General features: G+C 41.8%; 4 protein-coding genes across 5 annotated transcripts; 3 read left to right on the forward strand and 1 right to left on the reverse strand.

The window, feature by feature from the left end:
* Positions 1-382: 382 nt before the first annotated feature.
* Positions 383-6642, forward strand: LOC116196299 (WD repeat-containing protein 3). The gene is made up of 13 exons (XM_031525955.1): positions 383-750; positions 1233-1448; positions 1567-2679; positions 2865-2987; positions 3202-3383; positions 3468-3699; positions 3850-4059; positions 4396-4524; positions 4643-4711; positions 4973-5095; positions 5464-5514; positions 5603-5787; positions 6076-6642. Exons 1-12 carry the CDS (start codon positions 517-519, stop codon positions 5780-5782), a joined length of 2862 nt encoding a protein of 953 aa, XP_031381815.1. The 5' UTR covers positions 383-516; the 3' UTR covers positions 5783-5787; positions 6076-6642.
* On the reverse strand, positions 6128-7548 carry LOC116196300 (expansin-A9-like). The gene is made up of 3 exons (XM_031525956.1): positions 7218-7548; positions 6746-7067; positions 6128-6465 (listed from the first exon to the last, which is right to left on the reverse strand). The coding sequence occupies exons 1-3, from the start codon at positions 7501-7503 to the stop codon at positions 6159-6161; spliced, it is 915 nt and encodes a 304-aa protein (XP_031381816.1). The 5' UTR covers positions 7504-7548; the 3' UTR covers positions 6128-6158.
* A 966-nt stretch (positions 7549-8514) lies between these two features.
* Positions 8515-11995, forward strand: LOC116194139. 2 transcript variants are annotated; one of them, XM_031522871.1, is made up of 8 exons: positions 8515-8900; positions 8981-9126; positions 9753-9969; positions 10150-10237; positions 10816-10872; positions 10958-11051; positions 11395-11489; positions 11566-11995. In XM_031522871.1, the coding sequence occupies exons 2-8, from the start codon at positions 9003-9005 to the stop codon at positions 11662-11664; spliced, it is 774 nt and encodes a 257-aa protein (XP_031378731.1). In that variant the 5' UTR covers positions 8515-8900; positions 8981-9002; the 3' UTR covers positions 11665-11995. The 2 variants fall into 2 exon arrangements, with proteins under 2 accessions (XP_031378731.1, XP_031378730.1); XM_031522870.1 differs by having other exon boundaries at positions 8516-8900; positions 9001-9126.
* A 1897-nt stretch (positions 11996-13892) lies between these two features.
* On the forward strand, positions 13893-14562 carry LOC116193765 (histone H2B). Its single transcript, XM_031522517.1, has one exon. It carries the CDS (start codon positions 13998-14000, stop codon positions 14418-14420), a length of 423 nt encoding a protein of 140 aa, XP_031378377.1. The 5' UTR covers positions 13893-13997; the 3' UTR covers positions 14421-14562.
* The last annotated feature ends 367 nt before the right edge of the window (positions 14563-14929 follow it).

Consider the following 14929-nt stretch of genomic DNA (forward strand, 5'->3'; position numbering starts at 1 on the left):
TTTTTCTTTAACATTTTTTTTTTCCCCGCAAATCGGGGCGGGGTGGGGCGGTCCGGTCTGGTCCCGCCCCCAAACAAGGCAGGACCCAGGTTAAGGCTGGCCTGCAGGCCCAGAGCACAGATTGGGCCTGAGCATTCAGATATCCTTCCTAAACTGGCCCAATGCCACTCCTACGAATACCAGGTGATGCAAATCGAAAAAAGAAAAATCAATTTTATTGCAATAATTATATTTTACTACACGACTTATTAATATCTAATATGGGCCGGAGTATTGGGCCTTTCAATAGAGTCCATTAAATGAAAGGCCCAGCCCAGACAGGAAGGAGCTGAACGGAGCTCCCCCCACCGTGTCTCAGTCAGCCGCGTCTTGTTCGTTGAGTGGGACCGCCGTTCTAAACCTCTGGTCGGCTCCTCCTCAAACCCTAGGGTTTAAGGCTGTCTGATTACAAAACCAGCTCGGCGGGAGAGGGAAGACCGACACACAGAGAGAGAGAGCTCTTGGGCGGATGCAGCTATGGTTAAGGCATACCTGAGGTATGAACCTGCAGCGGCATTCGGAGTGATAGTCTCCGTGGAAGGGAACATCACGTACGACAGCTCCGGCAAGCACCTCCTCGCTCCGGCGCTCGAGAAGGTTGGGGTCTGGCACGTGCGTCAGGGTGTCTGCACCAAGACTCTGTCGCCTTCTGCTTCCTCCGTTGGTCCTTCCCTCGCCGTCACCTCCATCGCCTCTTCTCCTTCTTCTCTGGTAAGTTTGCTCGCTCGTTGTCAATGATAGGACGTTTTCAGCTCAAGCTGAAAATTTTAAGTCTTTGATTCAGTTGAGGCGATGAATGTGACTGAGTTTCGAAGAGGTGATATCAAGGAAGCAAAATTTGCTTCCTTTGTCCCTGTTATGCAGTTGTTTCTTTCTTAACACTGGCAGATTCTTTTACTCTGTTCCTTTCATTGAGACGATTATGGCCAACCCTTTTAGTTGTTTCCATTTCGATGTTCCTTCTTTATCGAGAATGAAAAGAAGTCAAATTTTGGAATTCGCAGAGTAAATTCATGGACGGTGGAATAAACACATGGAAATGAGAGGTTTTTTTCGAAATTCTCAATGATGAGCTGATGAGATGTTTGTACTTTTTTTCAACCGATCAGATAGATTTAGTGTCCAATATAAATTTGCTATCTCCTACTCGTGCTTCAATCGCAACATCACTGGAGGTGCACTTTGAATTTCAGATTGCAAGTGGCTATGCAGATGGTAGCATAAGAATATGGGATTCTGGGAAAGGTTCATGTGAGACGACATTGAATGGACATGAGGGTGCTGTTTCTGCTCTTAGATACAATAAGCTTGGGTCCTTGCTTGCTTCGGGAAGTAAAGACTGCGACATTATCCTATGGGATGTGGTAGGGGAGACTGGCCTTTATCGACTGCGTGGCCATCGCGACCAGGTCAGTTGTTTCTGCAGGTTCATGTGGGGTTTCTCTACATAATACACATGCACTTTTCTGTTTGTTCTCCCTTTCAGTCTTGACTTAAAACAATGTTGGCTTGCTTCATCCATTTCAGGTGACAGACCTTGTCTTCTTGGATTCTGGTAAGAAACTTGTTAGTTCCTCAAAAGACAAGTATCTCAGAGTGTGGGATCTAGAGACACAACATTGTATGCAGATTGTCGGGGGCCATCATAGTGAAATCTGGTCCATTGATACTGATTTAGAAGAAAGATACCTGATCACTGGGTCTGCCGATCCGGAACTTCGATGTTACACAATTAAGCATGAATCAGTGGACGGGAATCCACTACTTAGTACAGATGGATCTACTACCATTGTCAATGGCAATATGTCCACTCATAATAAAAGGGAAGTCTTGAAACAGCTTGGTGAAATTAAGCGGCAGACCAAGGATAGGGTGGCCACTGTCAGATTTAATGAGCCTGGAAATTTGTTGGCTTGTCAAGTGGCAGGAAAGATAGTGGAAGTGTTTCGTGTATTAGATGAAGCTAGTGCAAAGCGTAAAGCGAAACGAAGGATTAGCAGGAAAAAAGAGAAGAAATCAGCAAAACCTGGTGCATCTGAAAATGGAGATGCAGTGCATGCTACTGAAGAAGAAGATATTCTTGCAGTCACGGCTGGTGATGTTTTTAAGCTCCTTCAAACCATTCGAGCAAGCAAGAAGATCTGCTCTATTTCTTTTTGTCCCGTTACCCCAAAAAATTCACTGGCAACGTTAGCATTGTCTTTGAACAATAACTTATTAGAGTTTTACTCTGTTGAGACAAATAGCACCAATAAGACACTTGCTATTGAGCTTCAGGGACACCGATCTGATGTTAGAAGCGTTACACTCAGTTCAGATAACAGCCTTTTGATGGCTACTAGTCACAGTGCTGTAAAGATTTGGAATCCTAGCACGGGTTCCTGCTTACGAACCATTGATTCTGGGTATGGCCTATGTGGTTTGATTTTACCTCAAAACAAGTATGCTCTTGTTGGAACTAAAGGCGGAGCAATTGAAATAATTGATATTGGAAGTGGCACTTGCATTGAAGCCGTGGAAGCTCATGGTGGTAAAGTTTATTCTATAGTAGCCATTCCAAATGAAAATCGTTTTGTAACTGGAAGTGCAGATCACGACATAAAGTTCTGGGAATATGGAGTTAAGCAGAAACCTGGCCAGGTATGCAGCAACCTTTCTTTTTTGATAATTGAGTCTTTGTGTGCTTTTTTCTATGGTCTATTTCTCATAACAAGAATTCATATTTGGTATGGCCTACAAGGAGTGCAATTTTTTTTAAAAAAAATATTGATCTTCTGGAGCTTATATTAGTGAAATGGTAACAATTTGTCCTATTTGATGAACAGGATTCCAAGCATCTAACTATATCGAATGTGCATACCATGAAGATGAATGATGATGTTCTGGCTGTTACTGTAAGCCCAGATGCTCAAAAACTCGCTGTTGCACTCTTAGACTGCACAGTGAAGGTCAGAATGTAACTTCGTACATTATTTTTTCGTACTCATTGGATGGCACAATAAATCTAATTGAACTTCGGGTACTTAGATTCTAAATTGAAGTTGTTCAGTAGTAGTGGAACGTTGGTCGTGGTAGTCATTTTTTGTATTTTATTCCGTCAATGATGCAATTGGTTTTTGTTAACTTAGGCTTTAGCCTTTCTGACTAGCCAAGCATTTCCAGGTTTTCTTCATGGACTCACTCAAACTTATGCATTCCTTGTACGGCCACAAGCTTCCTGTCTTTTGTATGGATATATCTTCCGATGGAGATCTGATCGTGACTGGCTCTGCTGACAAGAATTTGATGATTTGGGGCTTAGACTTTGGCGATCGCCACAGATCCCTCTTTGCTCACGCTGATATGTGCGCATATCTATAAATTGAAGCTGTTTAGTTATTTGACACTTACCTAGTATCCTAATGATCTCTTCTTTGTAACTATGGCAGTGTTATGGCAGTGCAGTTTGTGCGCAATACGCATTATGTCTTTAGCGTGGGGAAAGACTGTCTAGTTAAATACTGGGACGCTGACAAATTTGAGTTGCTCTTGACCCTTGAGGGACATCATGCTGATATTTGGTGCCTTGCAATCAGCGATCGGGGTGATTTCCTTGTCACTGGTTCTCATGACAGGTCTATACGCCGATGGGATCGTACTGAAGAACCGTTTTTTATTGAGGTTGGCGTTTTACTCTTTTTTTTTTTGTATTAAAGTGTTTTATATGGTGGAACAAAATGAAGTGGATGACTACTTTTTCTCCATTTTGGTAATCAGTTGATTATTTAATGGATGCTTCCTTGATATAATTGTTGTCTATTTAATTTTCAGGAAGAGAAAGAGAAAAGATTGGAGCAGATGTTCGAGTCTGACGCGGACAATGCATTTGGAAATAGGCATGCACCCAAGGAAGAACTTCCAGAAGAAGGAGCCGTGGCCTTAGCAGGAAAGAAAACTCAAGAAACCCTTTCTGCAAGTGACTCTATCATTGAGGCTTTGGATTTGGCCGAAGCTGAAATAAAGAGAATTGCTGAATATGAGGTATTGCTTTAGCCCAAGTCCCTTTAGTCATCAATGTGAATTAAAAATTGTGGACAATTGGTATCCTGAAGAGATATTTTTGTGTTTTTACATGTGACTTCCTATCATAAATGAAAAATAAGATGGGCCTGTTGAAACATAGTCATCCTGAGAACTTCTTTGCTTCTCTCACCATGTAGACTCTGTATGAAGCATAGGCTAGTGAATGTGGGGAATAATCATCGCTATTGATGGTCCATTCAATTGCAAAAATTTTAATAGAAGTTTGAATTGATGAGGGTTTGTATCTTGAAGCCATTCTATTAGAATTTGCATTAATGTGTTTGTAACTTTCAGGAGGAGAAAACCAAGGGGAAAGTTGCTGAGTTCCAACCTAATTACTTGATGCTTGGACTCTCTCCTTCAGATTTTGTTCTTCGTGCACTTTCCAGTGTTCATTCGAATGATCTGGAGCAGACATTACTGGTATTGAAGCATTCAACTTTATTTTCTTAGAATTTAATTTTTTTTTGCAGATTTATTAGGCTTGTTCTAATTGTTGTTTACGTAGTAGCTATTATGTAAATTACTTCTCCTTGTGCAGGCTTTACCCTTTTCAGACGCTCTAAAACTTTTATCTTATCTGAGGGATTGGACTTCATATTCTGACAAGGTTGGTCCACGTTCTTTTATGTGCATAAATAGATGTACTTTTTATTGAGAAGTTTATGTGTTAACTCTGATTGGCCCCGTCCACAAATTTTAAAGTTATTTTAAATGGAGACTCTATGGTGTCTTCTTACCATATTTGACTTCATTGGTTATTCGAGAATGAGAATTTGCCACTAGTTTCAAACTGATGGCTTATAGAGAAAATTCGTTGTTGGCTGGTGTTATGGAGAAGTAAATAACATCTGCAACATTTTGCGTTCAGGTTGAGCTTATCTCAAGGATTGCCACAGTCCTCCTTCAGACACATTACAACCAGTTGGTGTCTACTCCTGCTGCAAGACCCATATTGTCTAATCTGAAAGACAATCTTCCTAAAAAAGTGAAGGTAAGGATATACTTTTGGGTTTCTACTGTCGGACTCAGGAAAGGAAGAGAGGAGGAGGAGAAGGGGGTGGGGGGTGTTGGAAAAGGAAGAAGAAGAAGAAGAAGAAAAACTTGCACATCGTTGCATCACTCCTAAAATTATGCCGATGTTTAAGCTGGTGGACTTGCCTGAATATGTTCAGAGTTAAAACCATTATTTGTTTTCTTAGCCTTCCAGTGTTAAAGTTTCTTCTCTTAACTTGCTGGTGGTAGTTTCTGCTTTTTGAGAAATGTGGTCCCATAATTCACTGGAATTTGCTGCTTTTGGGTCCTTTGCGTTCGAGCTATATGTTGTGATGATCAGAATGCTGGTTTTAAATCTTGTATCAGGAATGCAAGGACACGATCGGGTTTAATCTTGCTGCTATGGACCATCTCAAGGTGTGTACTGCTTCACTCATTTGCAATTGTTGCCTTTGATAATTTTGTGTTTCGATTCTTGATTCATTTTCTCTATGGGTGCTTTCAGCAACTGATGGCTATGGGGTCAGATGCACTCTTTCAAGATGCGAAAGTGAAGCTGATGGAAATGCGTGCGAGCAATACAAAACGCGCTGAGGCAAGGACAGACATGAAAGGAGAAAAACGCAAAAAGAAGAAGCAAAAGAAATCAGATGATAGTAAAATGCATGCCGTTTCTCTGATCTAGGACAGGTAATTTATGATAAACCAATCCAAGTATTAGCAAGAAATGTATGAGCTTGTGTAGTATCTTGTCATTAATTATGTTGTTAAAAAAATGAATCATAAGAAGCAAGAGCAGGTTCTGAAAATAATATCGATTCGTTTTATTAATGCAATTGAAAGTTTTCTTAAATCTCATCAAAGGGGAAAAATGGAAGAAATTTTCCAAAAAACAAAGCTCCTTCTGCATTCGGGCTGTAGCAGCTTGGTACTTACTTCGGTAATGAACAACATTTTGTTTCTATTGTCACCTTTCAGGGGAGCTGCTATGTACAAAATACAGACTCTACAAGCAAAAATTTACGGCTCATGGAGAAGGTTTATTTATCTCTCTTACTCTCTTACTTGAAGTTCTTCCCTTCGAATGTCTGCCCAAACTGCCAGTTTGGGGGGGCAACATGCCAAGAGGTGGATGTTCTTCCGTCTACAGCCCGAACTCTGAAGGTTAGCGACTGCCCAACTAGCATAGCATCAGTCTCCCATTTTTGACCCCACAGTCGCTTCATAGCCGTCCACGGGGTCTTGTTGCCTTTCACCTGCAAGCCCACGACCTCGCCGGCTCCACCCACATTCCACACGAGCACCTGGTTGAAGTATGGGTTCCCAGTCATCGTGAACTTGATCCCTCCTTTCTTCTGGCATGGCACCCTGCAATTTTGATTCTCGTGTTACATTCCTAGGTTTTGGTATGAGGTCTTCGTATTTTGATGGAGTTCTATTTTATTTCCAATATGGGGAAAGAAATGTAACATAGCATCTCATCTTGTAAGAACGATGATAAACTAACTTATATGAAGGTCTCGTCTCTTTCTGAATTGAACCCAAGACTCGTTGCCCCGTTCAGTTTGCTCCCCATAACCATGTACACTAATTTTATCGTTTGATGGTTTATAAAATTCGTGAAATTTTTTTTTTTGTGGAATTGGACCTGCGGTATGTAACGGGAATAATCCCGGCCTTATAATCCTTGGCCAGCTGATTGAAAACGGGCTGGGCGATGTCGAAGTGCTCACGTGGCGGGTTGCACCACCCTCCATTGTTGCTCGACTGGTAGTAATTTGGAGGGCAGAGGTTAGTGGCAGTGATTATGAGAGATGCCTGCCCTGGCTGGCACCACTGGGGGCTGTTCACGCACTCGATCTCATAACAGGCTCCGCAGGTCTGCCCATTGTTGAACAGAGCCGAGCTCAAAGCCGCTGTCTGGAAGCCGTACCCTAGCTGCACTACGTCTTCGTATCCGCAAGCCCCGCCTACCATTGCAAACCAGACGCATTAAGATGGGAAAATCCGGACGTCCCCAGTGTTATCTTGATAATGGCATCAAGACATACGAGATGCATTATGAAGTATAGGGAAGTATAGGGAAATCCGAGAACGGGAAAGTTCATAACAACTCATACCGAATGTACCCGAGCCTCCTTGGTAGAAGGTGGCGAATGCCTGCTTCCACGGGCCAGGCTGGAACTTGGGCCTGTGATGCTGCGCCTTCGCGAGGCTTCTCTTGGAAAGATGAAAATGATGGACGATCTGGCCTCTCTTACCGACCACGTTGTGCCCGACATGTAACCACGACGATCTAACACCTCCATTGATGTTATTAGTGGCACTCACTTGTTGCATCAGCGTTAGCACGATCAGAACAAGAACAAGAAGTGGATGAGATAAGGCTTGTGAAGGCAATTCCATGGTTCTAGCTGTTAGCTTCCAGTCATACAATTTGAGAATTCTTTTGCAATTTTAGAGAATTTTTGTTTTAAAGGGCTAAATTTGGCATATGAGCTTTCTGTTTTTTCGGTTGGGAGTGAAATTTGGAAAGGAAGAGGTTTGCATTTGCTCTTTCTTGGCCACTCTTTTTCACCAAAATAATAATGTGCCAACTCTCTCACCCTACCTTCTAATAAATCTAACCGTTTCCTTCTTTGATGCGAGACATTATCTATGGCTGATAATGTCATAATTTGCTTTGCATCATTTACCTTCTATATATGCCACACAACACTGATGCCGAACTACCTAATGCAATTACGAAAAACAATCTCTTATTGCGTGATGTGCACGATACAAAGACTTTGACCCGTATGAATCGACTCAACCAAAAATTAAAAGCATTCGAATGGAAACCGAGAAAACTTAAATGAGTCGCTGAGTCTACGTCAACAATCTGCTCATTCGGTGAGATACTTTAAGTATCATGATCCACTCATCTGAATGCGAGCTTTTCCCCTCCATACTGCCTCTTAACATCGCAGCTCTCAGTCGAAGCTCTCCCCGCGATATCCTCCATCCACCGGAATTTCACGCCGAGAGGAGTCATCCTCACCATTTCGTATCATTCAGCCATCCCATGCAGTTCATTTCAAATAATAATATATACTTTTTAACATATATTCCGCGGCTTTAAACATCCTGACAAATGCATTAAAGATAAGATATTGCTCGGAATAGCCAGCATACTTTTCTCGTCAGCGAAATCTTCCCAAATTTCTTTATTTTTCGTTCTTTTCTCTCTTAGTAGACCACTAATCATCCCATATATAACATATAAAGATGATTAGATAGTCCTTTACCTCGTTTTTTTTCCCTTTTTTGGCCAGAATATTTTACCTCGTAAATGGATTTCTCCACTTGTCAAAATGAAATAAGCTTTGTCTACCCGAACAAGATAATAATAAAAGAATGTTTCTTAAAAGAAGAAAAGAGAAATTCATTTTAGATTTGGCCGTTTTTCGTGAATTTTCGTTGCCATGATGAGGAGGCAATCAGTTCCTCTCGTCGACGTTCTTCCCCGGCAGCATTATTCTCTTCGTCCGTCAGCCATTGGCATGCCGTTCCAAATCTTCGGGCGCCGTTCACCATCAACCAGCAGCTCGAGGTCCTGTCATGGCGGTCCGCTGACCCCTTCCACCGATCTTCCCCCTCTACTGAAGTGGCGGCGAGTCAGGGAAGCTGTCATTTGTCTCCGACACGTTCGCATTTATTCCCACATTGTACCGTACGAGAATTATTCATCTGTCACTGCCTTTCCTTGCCGCATTATCTATATCATCCACAGGGCCCGGTCCATTGCTGAGCCAGGACGTTTGGTAGTTACTTTGTTCCTCCTCTTCCTCCAAATTTTTCTCCTCTAGGGTTTGTGTGTGTCACTCTCCTTATAGTTTATCAGTGATCTGCCCGGATTTACAGCGATGGCGAAGAAGAGAATTGACAACATCGCAAAGCACAAGCAGCAACCACGGGGGCCGCCGCCCAAACGCCGCACTGATTTCTCAATTTTCCTCTGCTCCTCCTTTGCTTCTGAAGCTTCTTCAGGTCTCGTAGAGATTGATTCTTGATTGGTTGCGTGAATTTTGACTGGAGTTGATTTGATTTCATCGAATTGGGTTCTCTGTACTGTCTTGGTTCGGATTGTCATGCTCTCACTCTGTAGAATTCTGCCATTGGCGTTTTGAGTTTAGCGGAGTTAGGGTAATTTTGTCGGGATTGCGCTTTATCTTTCTTGCAAAATCTTTCATAGTTCTGGTCTGTATACTCAGTTCAGTGGATGCATTCCAATGATCACTTATGTCGCGCTACTAGAAGTTTCGTGGCGATGGTGATATAGAAAGAATGCGCCATTGCATCATCATTGCAGTATATAGGGACATCACAATAACATCGCAGCCCGAGGATGTTTGAACAGCTGATGCCATTTGAATATGAAGACAGAGTTATCCTTATCTTAGGGGTTTTAATATGCAATGGAGCACGGAAGTTAATGGAACCTTGAAACTCCACAAGCAATAATCTTGCCATTATGCATGGCATTTGAAAATACAGGAGGCTTTCTTGAAGCTTGAAGTGTTTTTATTTTCCTCCGTGTGAAGTTGATGGATGGTAATGAGATTTGTGTAAGTTCGTAGGTCTATGTTATCTAATGCATTTTGTCTCGACTGCAGATGCTTTCGCGGGATCATCGTCATATGCCAGAGATGGATTGTCCAATGTTGCCACGACTGGGTTAAACAAAGTCTATCACTTAAGAAAAGGACCATCAGGATCTACTCTCCTCCCGTGCAGCAACCAACCAGACATGAGAACTCAACCTTCTGATGGTCATTTGACGGGAACTGATCTAGTTGATCTGGATGAGCATGCTGAATCAGCCAGTAACTGGTAATTTGTTCTTACATTTGTGACTGAAACAGATTAAGGTCTTTCATTTTAGCTAGCATAAATTTCGTATTTTATTTTATGGTAGGATTTCTTTTAAGGGAAAGAAAGACCAAGTTGGCATATATTTTGAATCTTTTGTATTCCTGTTGTTCATCTCATTGAATATTTTATATTATGTAGGGATTTGTCAGCAGGAACTCGGGAGCATGAGGATTTGCAGATATTGGAATCACAGGCTACAACTAGCACTGGAGGATGCATGACACCAGTAAGTGTTATACACTGGAATAGATCTTGCGGAGCGTTGAAACATGCTTGATGCTGAAGCATGTTCTCATAATTTTTTTTGGAGCGTAGATAGTCTATCTGCCTGTCAGGAATATAGAAGATAAAAGCATGTCAATGACATTTACACACACCCAAGCCCCAAGAAATATATCTTCAAATAGAATAGGCCATTGACGCTAAAGGAGACAATCCCCATTCTTCCCATTGGTGGACTTCTATAGTCAGTTCTTCCAGACACTTCTCAGAGATTGAGAACAAACCCATAGAACATTTCATAATGGTAATTGGCAATTGCGGTAACGCTTTGTGAGATTCATCATTGTAATCTTTTGTGCTTCTATTTGTCTCACCTGATCTTTCTCCTGCATAAAACTGACATGTCCGTTACTTTCTGGAATTCTGAGTGCCCTGGCTAGATTTCTTACCATAGTCAGAGAGGGCGTGCAATCTAATTTGATACTCCTTGGAATACGTTACAATCCAGCAGCGAGCCTTCTCTATGACTGTCCATTTTATCTCTCTGAACTCAATAGTTTTTCCTTTTGTTTTGTTCTCCAGTGCTTAAACGGAAGGGAAGCTGACACTGCAGATGGTTCTCAAGATTCTTCGAAACATGTATGAATACGAACTGGGTCCAAGAATTCCAATTCAAATCTGCCATTTTCAGAAACTGTTGTAGTAATGTCCATTTGTGATGCAGGTCTCAAATGAGAAGGACCGCGTAGGATTTCGCAGGCAGTTATTTAAGAGCCCTGATAAGAAGAATATCTCAAATCAGCAACAGCAGTCCTCGGGTAAGTTCCCTTTCTTTTTCACCTTTCTATGGTTTCTATCAAGCCGAAGAAAGAAATATAAAGGCACCTTAGTCAAAATTAGAAATGGGAAGCATTATGGAATTGCTTCGCTTTATCTCGATGTATTTTGAGTTGGTTTTGCGTATCTAGAAGATGCTTTAGAGTATATTACCCATGCAGTGCATCTTATATTCATCATACACAGCAATGTACTATTAGAAAGTTCATGCTTGAGATACAATACCTGAGCAAAAGAGATCACTATGATCTGGAGCCTTGATAAGCCATGACTTACGTGGAATGCTTGGGGGTTGGTTTCATTGTTCTCTAAATGCTTGAACAGGTAGAATGACTTCATCGAATTCAACTGAATTAGAAGACGAGTCATCCGAGAGAGGGAGGGGCAAAAGGAAACGGAAGCCTAAGCTTCACTTCGACGTAAGTTGAAGGACCAATAACGTAATTTCTCCTGCCACAATGTGAAATTTGACTCATTGCTCCATTCTCTTTGCAGGAGGAGTCAAATCTTCCCTTGAAATCTGCGAGAAAGGTTCGGCGGTTCAGGATAATGCGGTACCTTGGCCTCATGGCCCCGGTTGGCTCTCCTTTCTGAGTCATGTTTACGGCAAATTATAACCGGATGGGCCTCCTGCTAGAAAAAAGGGGGTTCTGCTAAACCATCCAGCGGTGCTGAGGAGGGGGATGCACGGTGCCCTTGGAGCTCCTTAGAAGCTCTCCATTTTCGTTGGTTATATATTATAGGATCCCTCGACATTAGGATCTTCGTTCTCATCAACAAGGCAATAAGTTACTTCTAAGTTTGAATAGATAGGAATACAGTTTTGATGCATGATATGCTTACGGGGAAGAGGGATATTATTGTTCGGTGTATAGTATACGTCCGGTATTCGTCTCACTTTTTGTGAAATTCTTCAGTTGTCTCATTTTTGTTCTTCGCACCATCAGTTCTTACATGAAATCGTTTATCAAATTGTCATGAATAAGTAGAGTTAGAGCTTGACCGATGCAATGAATTGGACCCTTGGGTCATCGAATCTATCTATATGTAATATAAAAAACGGAGAGGGAGGTATGAGGCGGCGAGTTCGAGAAGTTCACACTCGGGAAAAAAGAAGTGCTTGTGAAGTTCACTCGTTCACTCTTTGGAATGTGAGTTGTTGTATTTGGTAAATATATCGAATGACGGGGGATGTAGATAATCATACAAAATTAGAGCCGATGTACTAAGCACGGAAATCACGCGTATAAAAGACGTTAGAAAAATCGAGTAAATATAATATGGCTTCATATATTTCTGAAATCAATAAAGAAAGATATCAACATTGATGTATTAGAAGTTGGAGGACACATTTAAAGTGGAGAGGGAGGGTGTGTCGAGAAAAAATATGGATGGGTAATTATTATAGGAAATTTACCCTTGCATCTTCAATCTAATGATTTCATTAATCAACGTATACGGTATATCTAGCATGGGCAATTTTGGCAATAAAAAGTAAGATGAAAGGTCCCATTCCAGCTTGGCAATAGTAGAGATATGATTTACTTTTACAGAAATAAACTATTGGTTATGTTATGAACATAGCGCAAGGATTTCATATACGCGTATATAGGCTAAGCAGGATAATTTCTCATAAATAACCCACAATCCGTAACCGACTCTTTGAACAGCTCATGGGCCTAAGCCCTTCTCTCTCTCTTCCTCTCATCCCCTTTCCTTGAGGAAGGCTCTCTCTCCCGATATAGGCCTTCCGGCACCGCCGGACATGGTTGTTCCTCGGCCGAGCGTCACCACCGCCCTAGAGCCTAGCTTTGTCAAGCCCCACAACTAAATCTTGTTGTAATATGAGAATTCCATCATAACTTCCCACCAACCAAATAATTTGAACCAAAATTTCAATATAAATTCTCTCATTCTGTTAATAAACACACTTTTTTTTTAATCAAAGGAGGTGTACAGTACAATGACACATACCTAATACTCATGGCCGGGAGTATTAGGTGCATTTTTTTCGATACTCGTCATGGAAATACTCGTGAACCTTTATTAATTATTATGATTTATATTTTATTATTTTAAATCCATTAGCTTCCTCTATAATCGAAAATACTCATTTTCTCATTTGATCTTTTTCTTTTTTCTTTTCGTTTCTTTTCAATTCTTGTAACTTTTACTAAAATTGATATATACAACTTACACATTATATTTTCATTACGAGTCTAATGATATGTATATAGATAATATTTTCAGTAATAAAACTCACCCTATACACTGGGATTGAGTTAATGAATTATTTTTATGAACATTATAAATTAAAATTGTGCAATTAAGTATCCGATCTATGCAAAAAGATTGATTGTATTTGTTCAATATTTTTAGTGTACCTTTTTTATGGTGTACTTTGTTATTCAGATGCCCAATAAGGATTGACTAATTCAGTTCGAGCCGAGATGACCCACCAAGGAGTAATTATTAATCTACTTTAATAAAATTAATTAAGTCGATTGATTGAAATCGCGCATTGAGCGATTTTACGGTCTAGCGCAAAATGATAATATGGTAAGTCCAAATTTTGGTGCCTACTAGACCGGTTGCCGAAACGACACCGTCCAATCCCGTCCCGCCAAATCATTTCTGCGGGAAATTCCAAATTCTCCCATTGGCACTGAAACTTGAATCCTTTAATACTCCCGCTTACTCAAAGCTCCATCCCATCCGTCCATCTCAGTTTGCGCCCATCCAACGGCAGAGACCCCTCGATCCGCGTCAATTCCAATCGACCAACCGCAGCGCTCCCCAGCCCCCCTATATAAGCAAAACCCCTCGGTCGCTCCTCTCCCCATCAGTACGCTTCGTCTTCAGCACTTCGTCTTCCACAGTCGAATTCCTCTCTTTTCACCGAACCCTCTCTCTCCCGAAACTCTCCGATGGCCCCGAAGACCGAGAAGAAGCCGGCCGAGAAGAAGCCAGCGGAGAAGGCCCCGGCCGAGAAGAAGCCCCGGGCTGAGAAGAAGCTCCCCAAGGAGGGCGGCGCGTCCTCCGCCGACAAGAAGAAGAAGCGGTCGAAGAAGAGCGTGGAGACCTACAAGATCTACATCTTCAAGGTCCTGAAGCAGGTCCACCCGGACATTGGGATCTCAAGCAAGGCCATGGGGATCATGAACAGCTTCATTAACGACATCTTCGAGAAGCTCGCCCAGGAGGCATCCCGCCTTGCCAGGTACAACAAGAAGCCCACCATCACCTCCCGCGAGATCCAGACCGCCGTCAGGCTCGTCCTCCCTGGCGAGCTCGCCAAGCACGCCGTGTCGGAGGGGACCAAGGCCGTCACCAAGTTCACCAGCTCTTAGGCTTTTTCATTCTAGGGTTCCGTCTCCGATACCGTGTAATTGGATTTAGATGATGATCATGCTTTCTATTAGTTACTAAGATATGTAATTGATGGGTTTTATTAGTGGCATATTTGGAAATTCGCTCGGCATTTTTGTCTAATGGTTTACTCCATTGACTATCCCGTTCCGTACGTCATTCTTCAGCCGCCGGGAGGTAAACAGGTCTTTTCGCTATTAGTCGAGCCCACTAGTCGGTCCATTGGGCTGATATTTGGTCCATGAGAATTCCATGGTTAATGGGCTCCCTACTTTGTCACGTGGGTTTGACGGGATGGTATGAATTGAGGCGCGCTCCCTGTCCAATCGTTGGGGGACAAATCGACCCGCTCGACGGGGGTTAAAATTTAAATAATATATTAATATTTTTTTTAAAGATTACTGGAAAAATAAAAAATTCAATTATGGATCAACATAAGTGAAAAAAAACGAAAATTAATATGGATAATTTTTTTTTTTACTGATTATAG

This window comes from Punica granatum, chromosome 2 (genome assembly GCF_007655135.1).
Source record: "Punica granatum isolate Tunisia-2019 chromosome 2, ASM765513v2, whole genome shotgun sequence".
Classification (NCBI taxonomy): Eukaryota; Viridiplantae; Streptophyta; class Magnoliopsida; order Myrtales; family Lythraceae; genus Punica; species Punica granatum.

Coding starts and splice junctions, on each gene's coding strand:
- LOC116193765 (XM_031522517.1), top strand. CDS start 13,998: ATGGCCCCGAAGACCGAGAAGAAGCCGGCCGAGAAGAAGCCAGCGGAG.
- LOC116196299 (XM_031525955.1), top strand. CDS start 517: ATGGTTAAGGCATACCTGAGGTATGAACCTGCAGCGGCATTCGGAGTG. Junction 2,988..3,201: donor TCTTAGACTGCACAGTGAAG/GTCAGAATGTAA, acceptor AAGCATTTCCAG/GTTTTCTTCATGGACTCACT. Junction 4,060..4,395: donor AGAGAATTGCTGAATATGAG/GTATTGCTTTAG, acceptor TGTAACTTTCAG/GAGGAGAAAACCAAGGGGAA.
- LOC116196300 (XM_031525956.1), bottom strand. CDS start 7,503: ATGGAATTGCCTTCACAAGCCTTATCTCATCCACTTCTTGTTCTTGTT. Junction 7,068..7,217: donor AGGAGGCTCGGGTACATTCG/GTATGAGTTGTT, acceptor TTGCAATGGTAG/GCGGGGCTTGCGGATACGAA. Junction 6,466..6,745: donor ATTCCCGTTACATACCGCAG/GTCCAATTCCAC, acceptor TCAAAATTGCAG/GGTGCCATGCCAGAAGAAAG.
- LOC116194139 (XM_031522871.1), top strand. CDS start 9,003: ATGGCGAAGAAGAGAATTGACAACATCGCAAAGCACAAGCAGCAACCA. Junction 9,127..9,752: donor TGCTTCTGAAGCTTCTTCAG/GTCTCGTAGAGA, acceptor TCTCGACTGCAG/ATGCTTTCGCGGGATCATCG. Junction 10,238..10,815: donor CTGGAGGATGCATGACACCA/GTAAGTGTTATA, acceptor TTTGTTCTCCAG/TGCTTAAACGGAAGGGAAGC.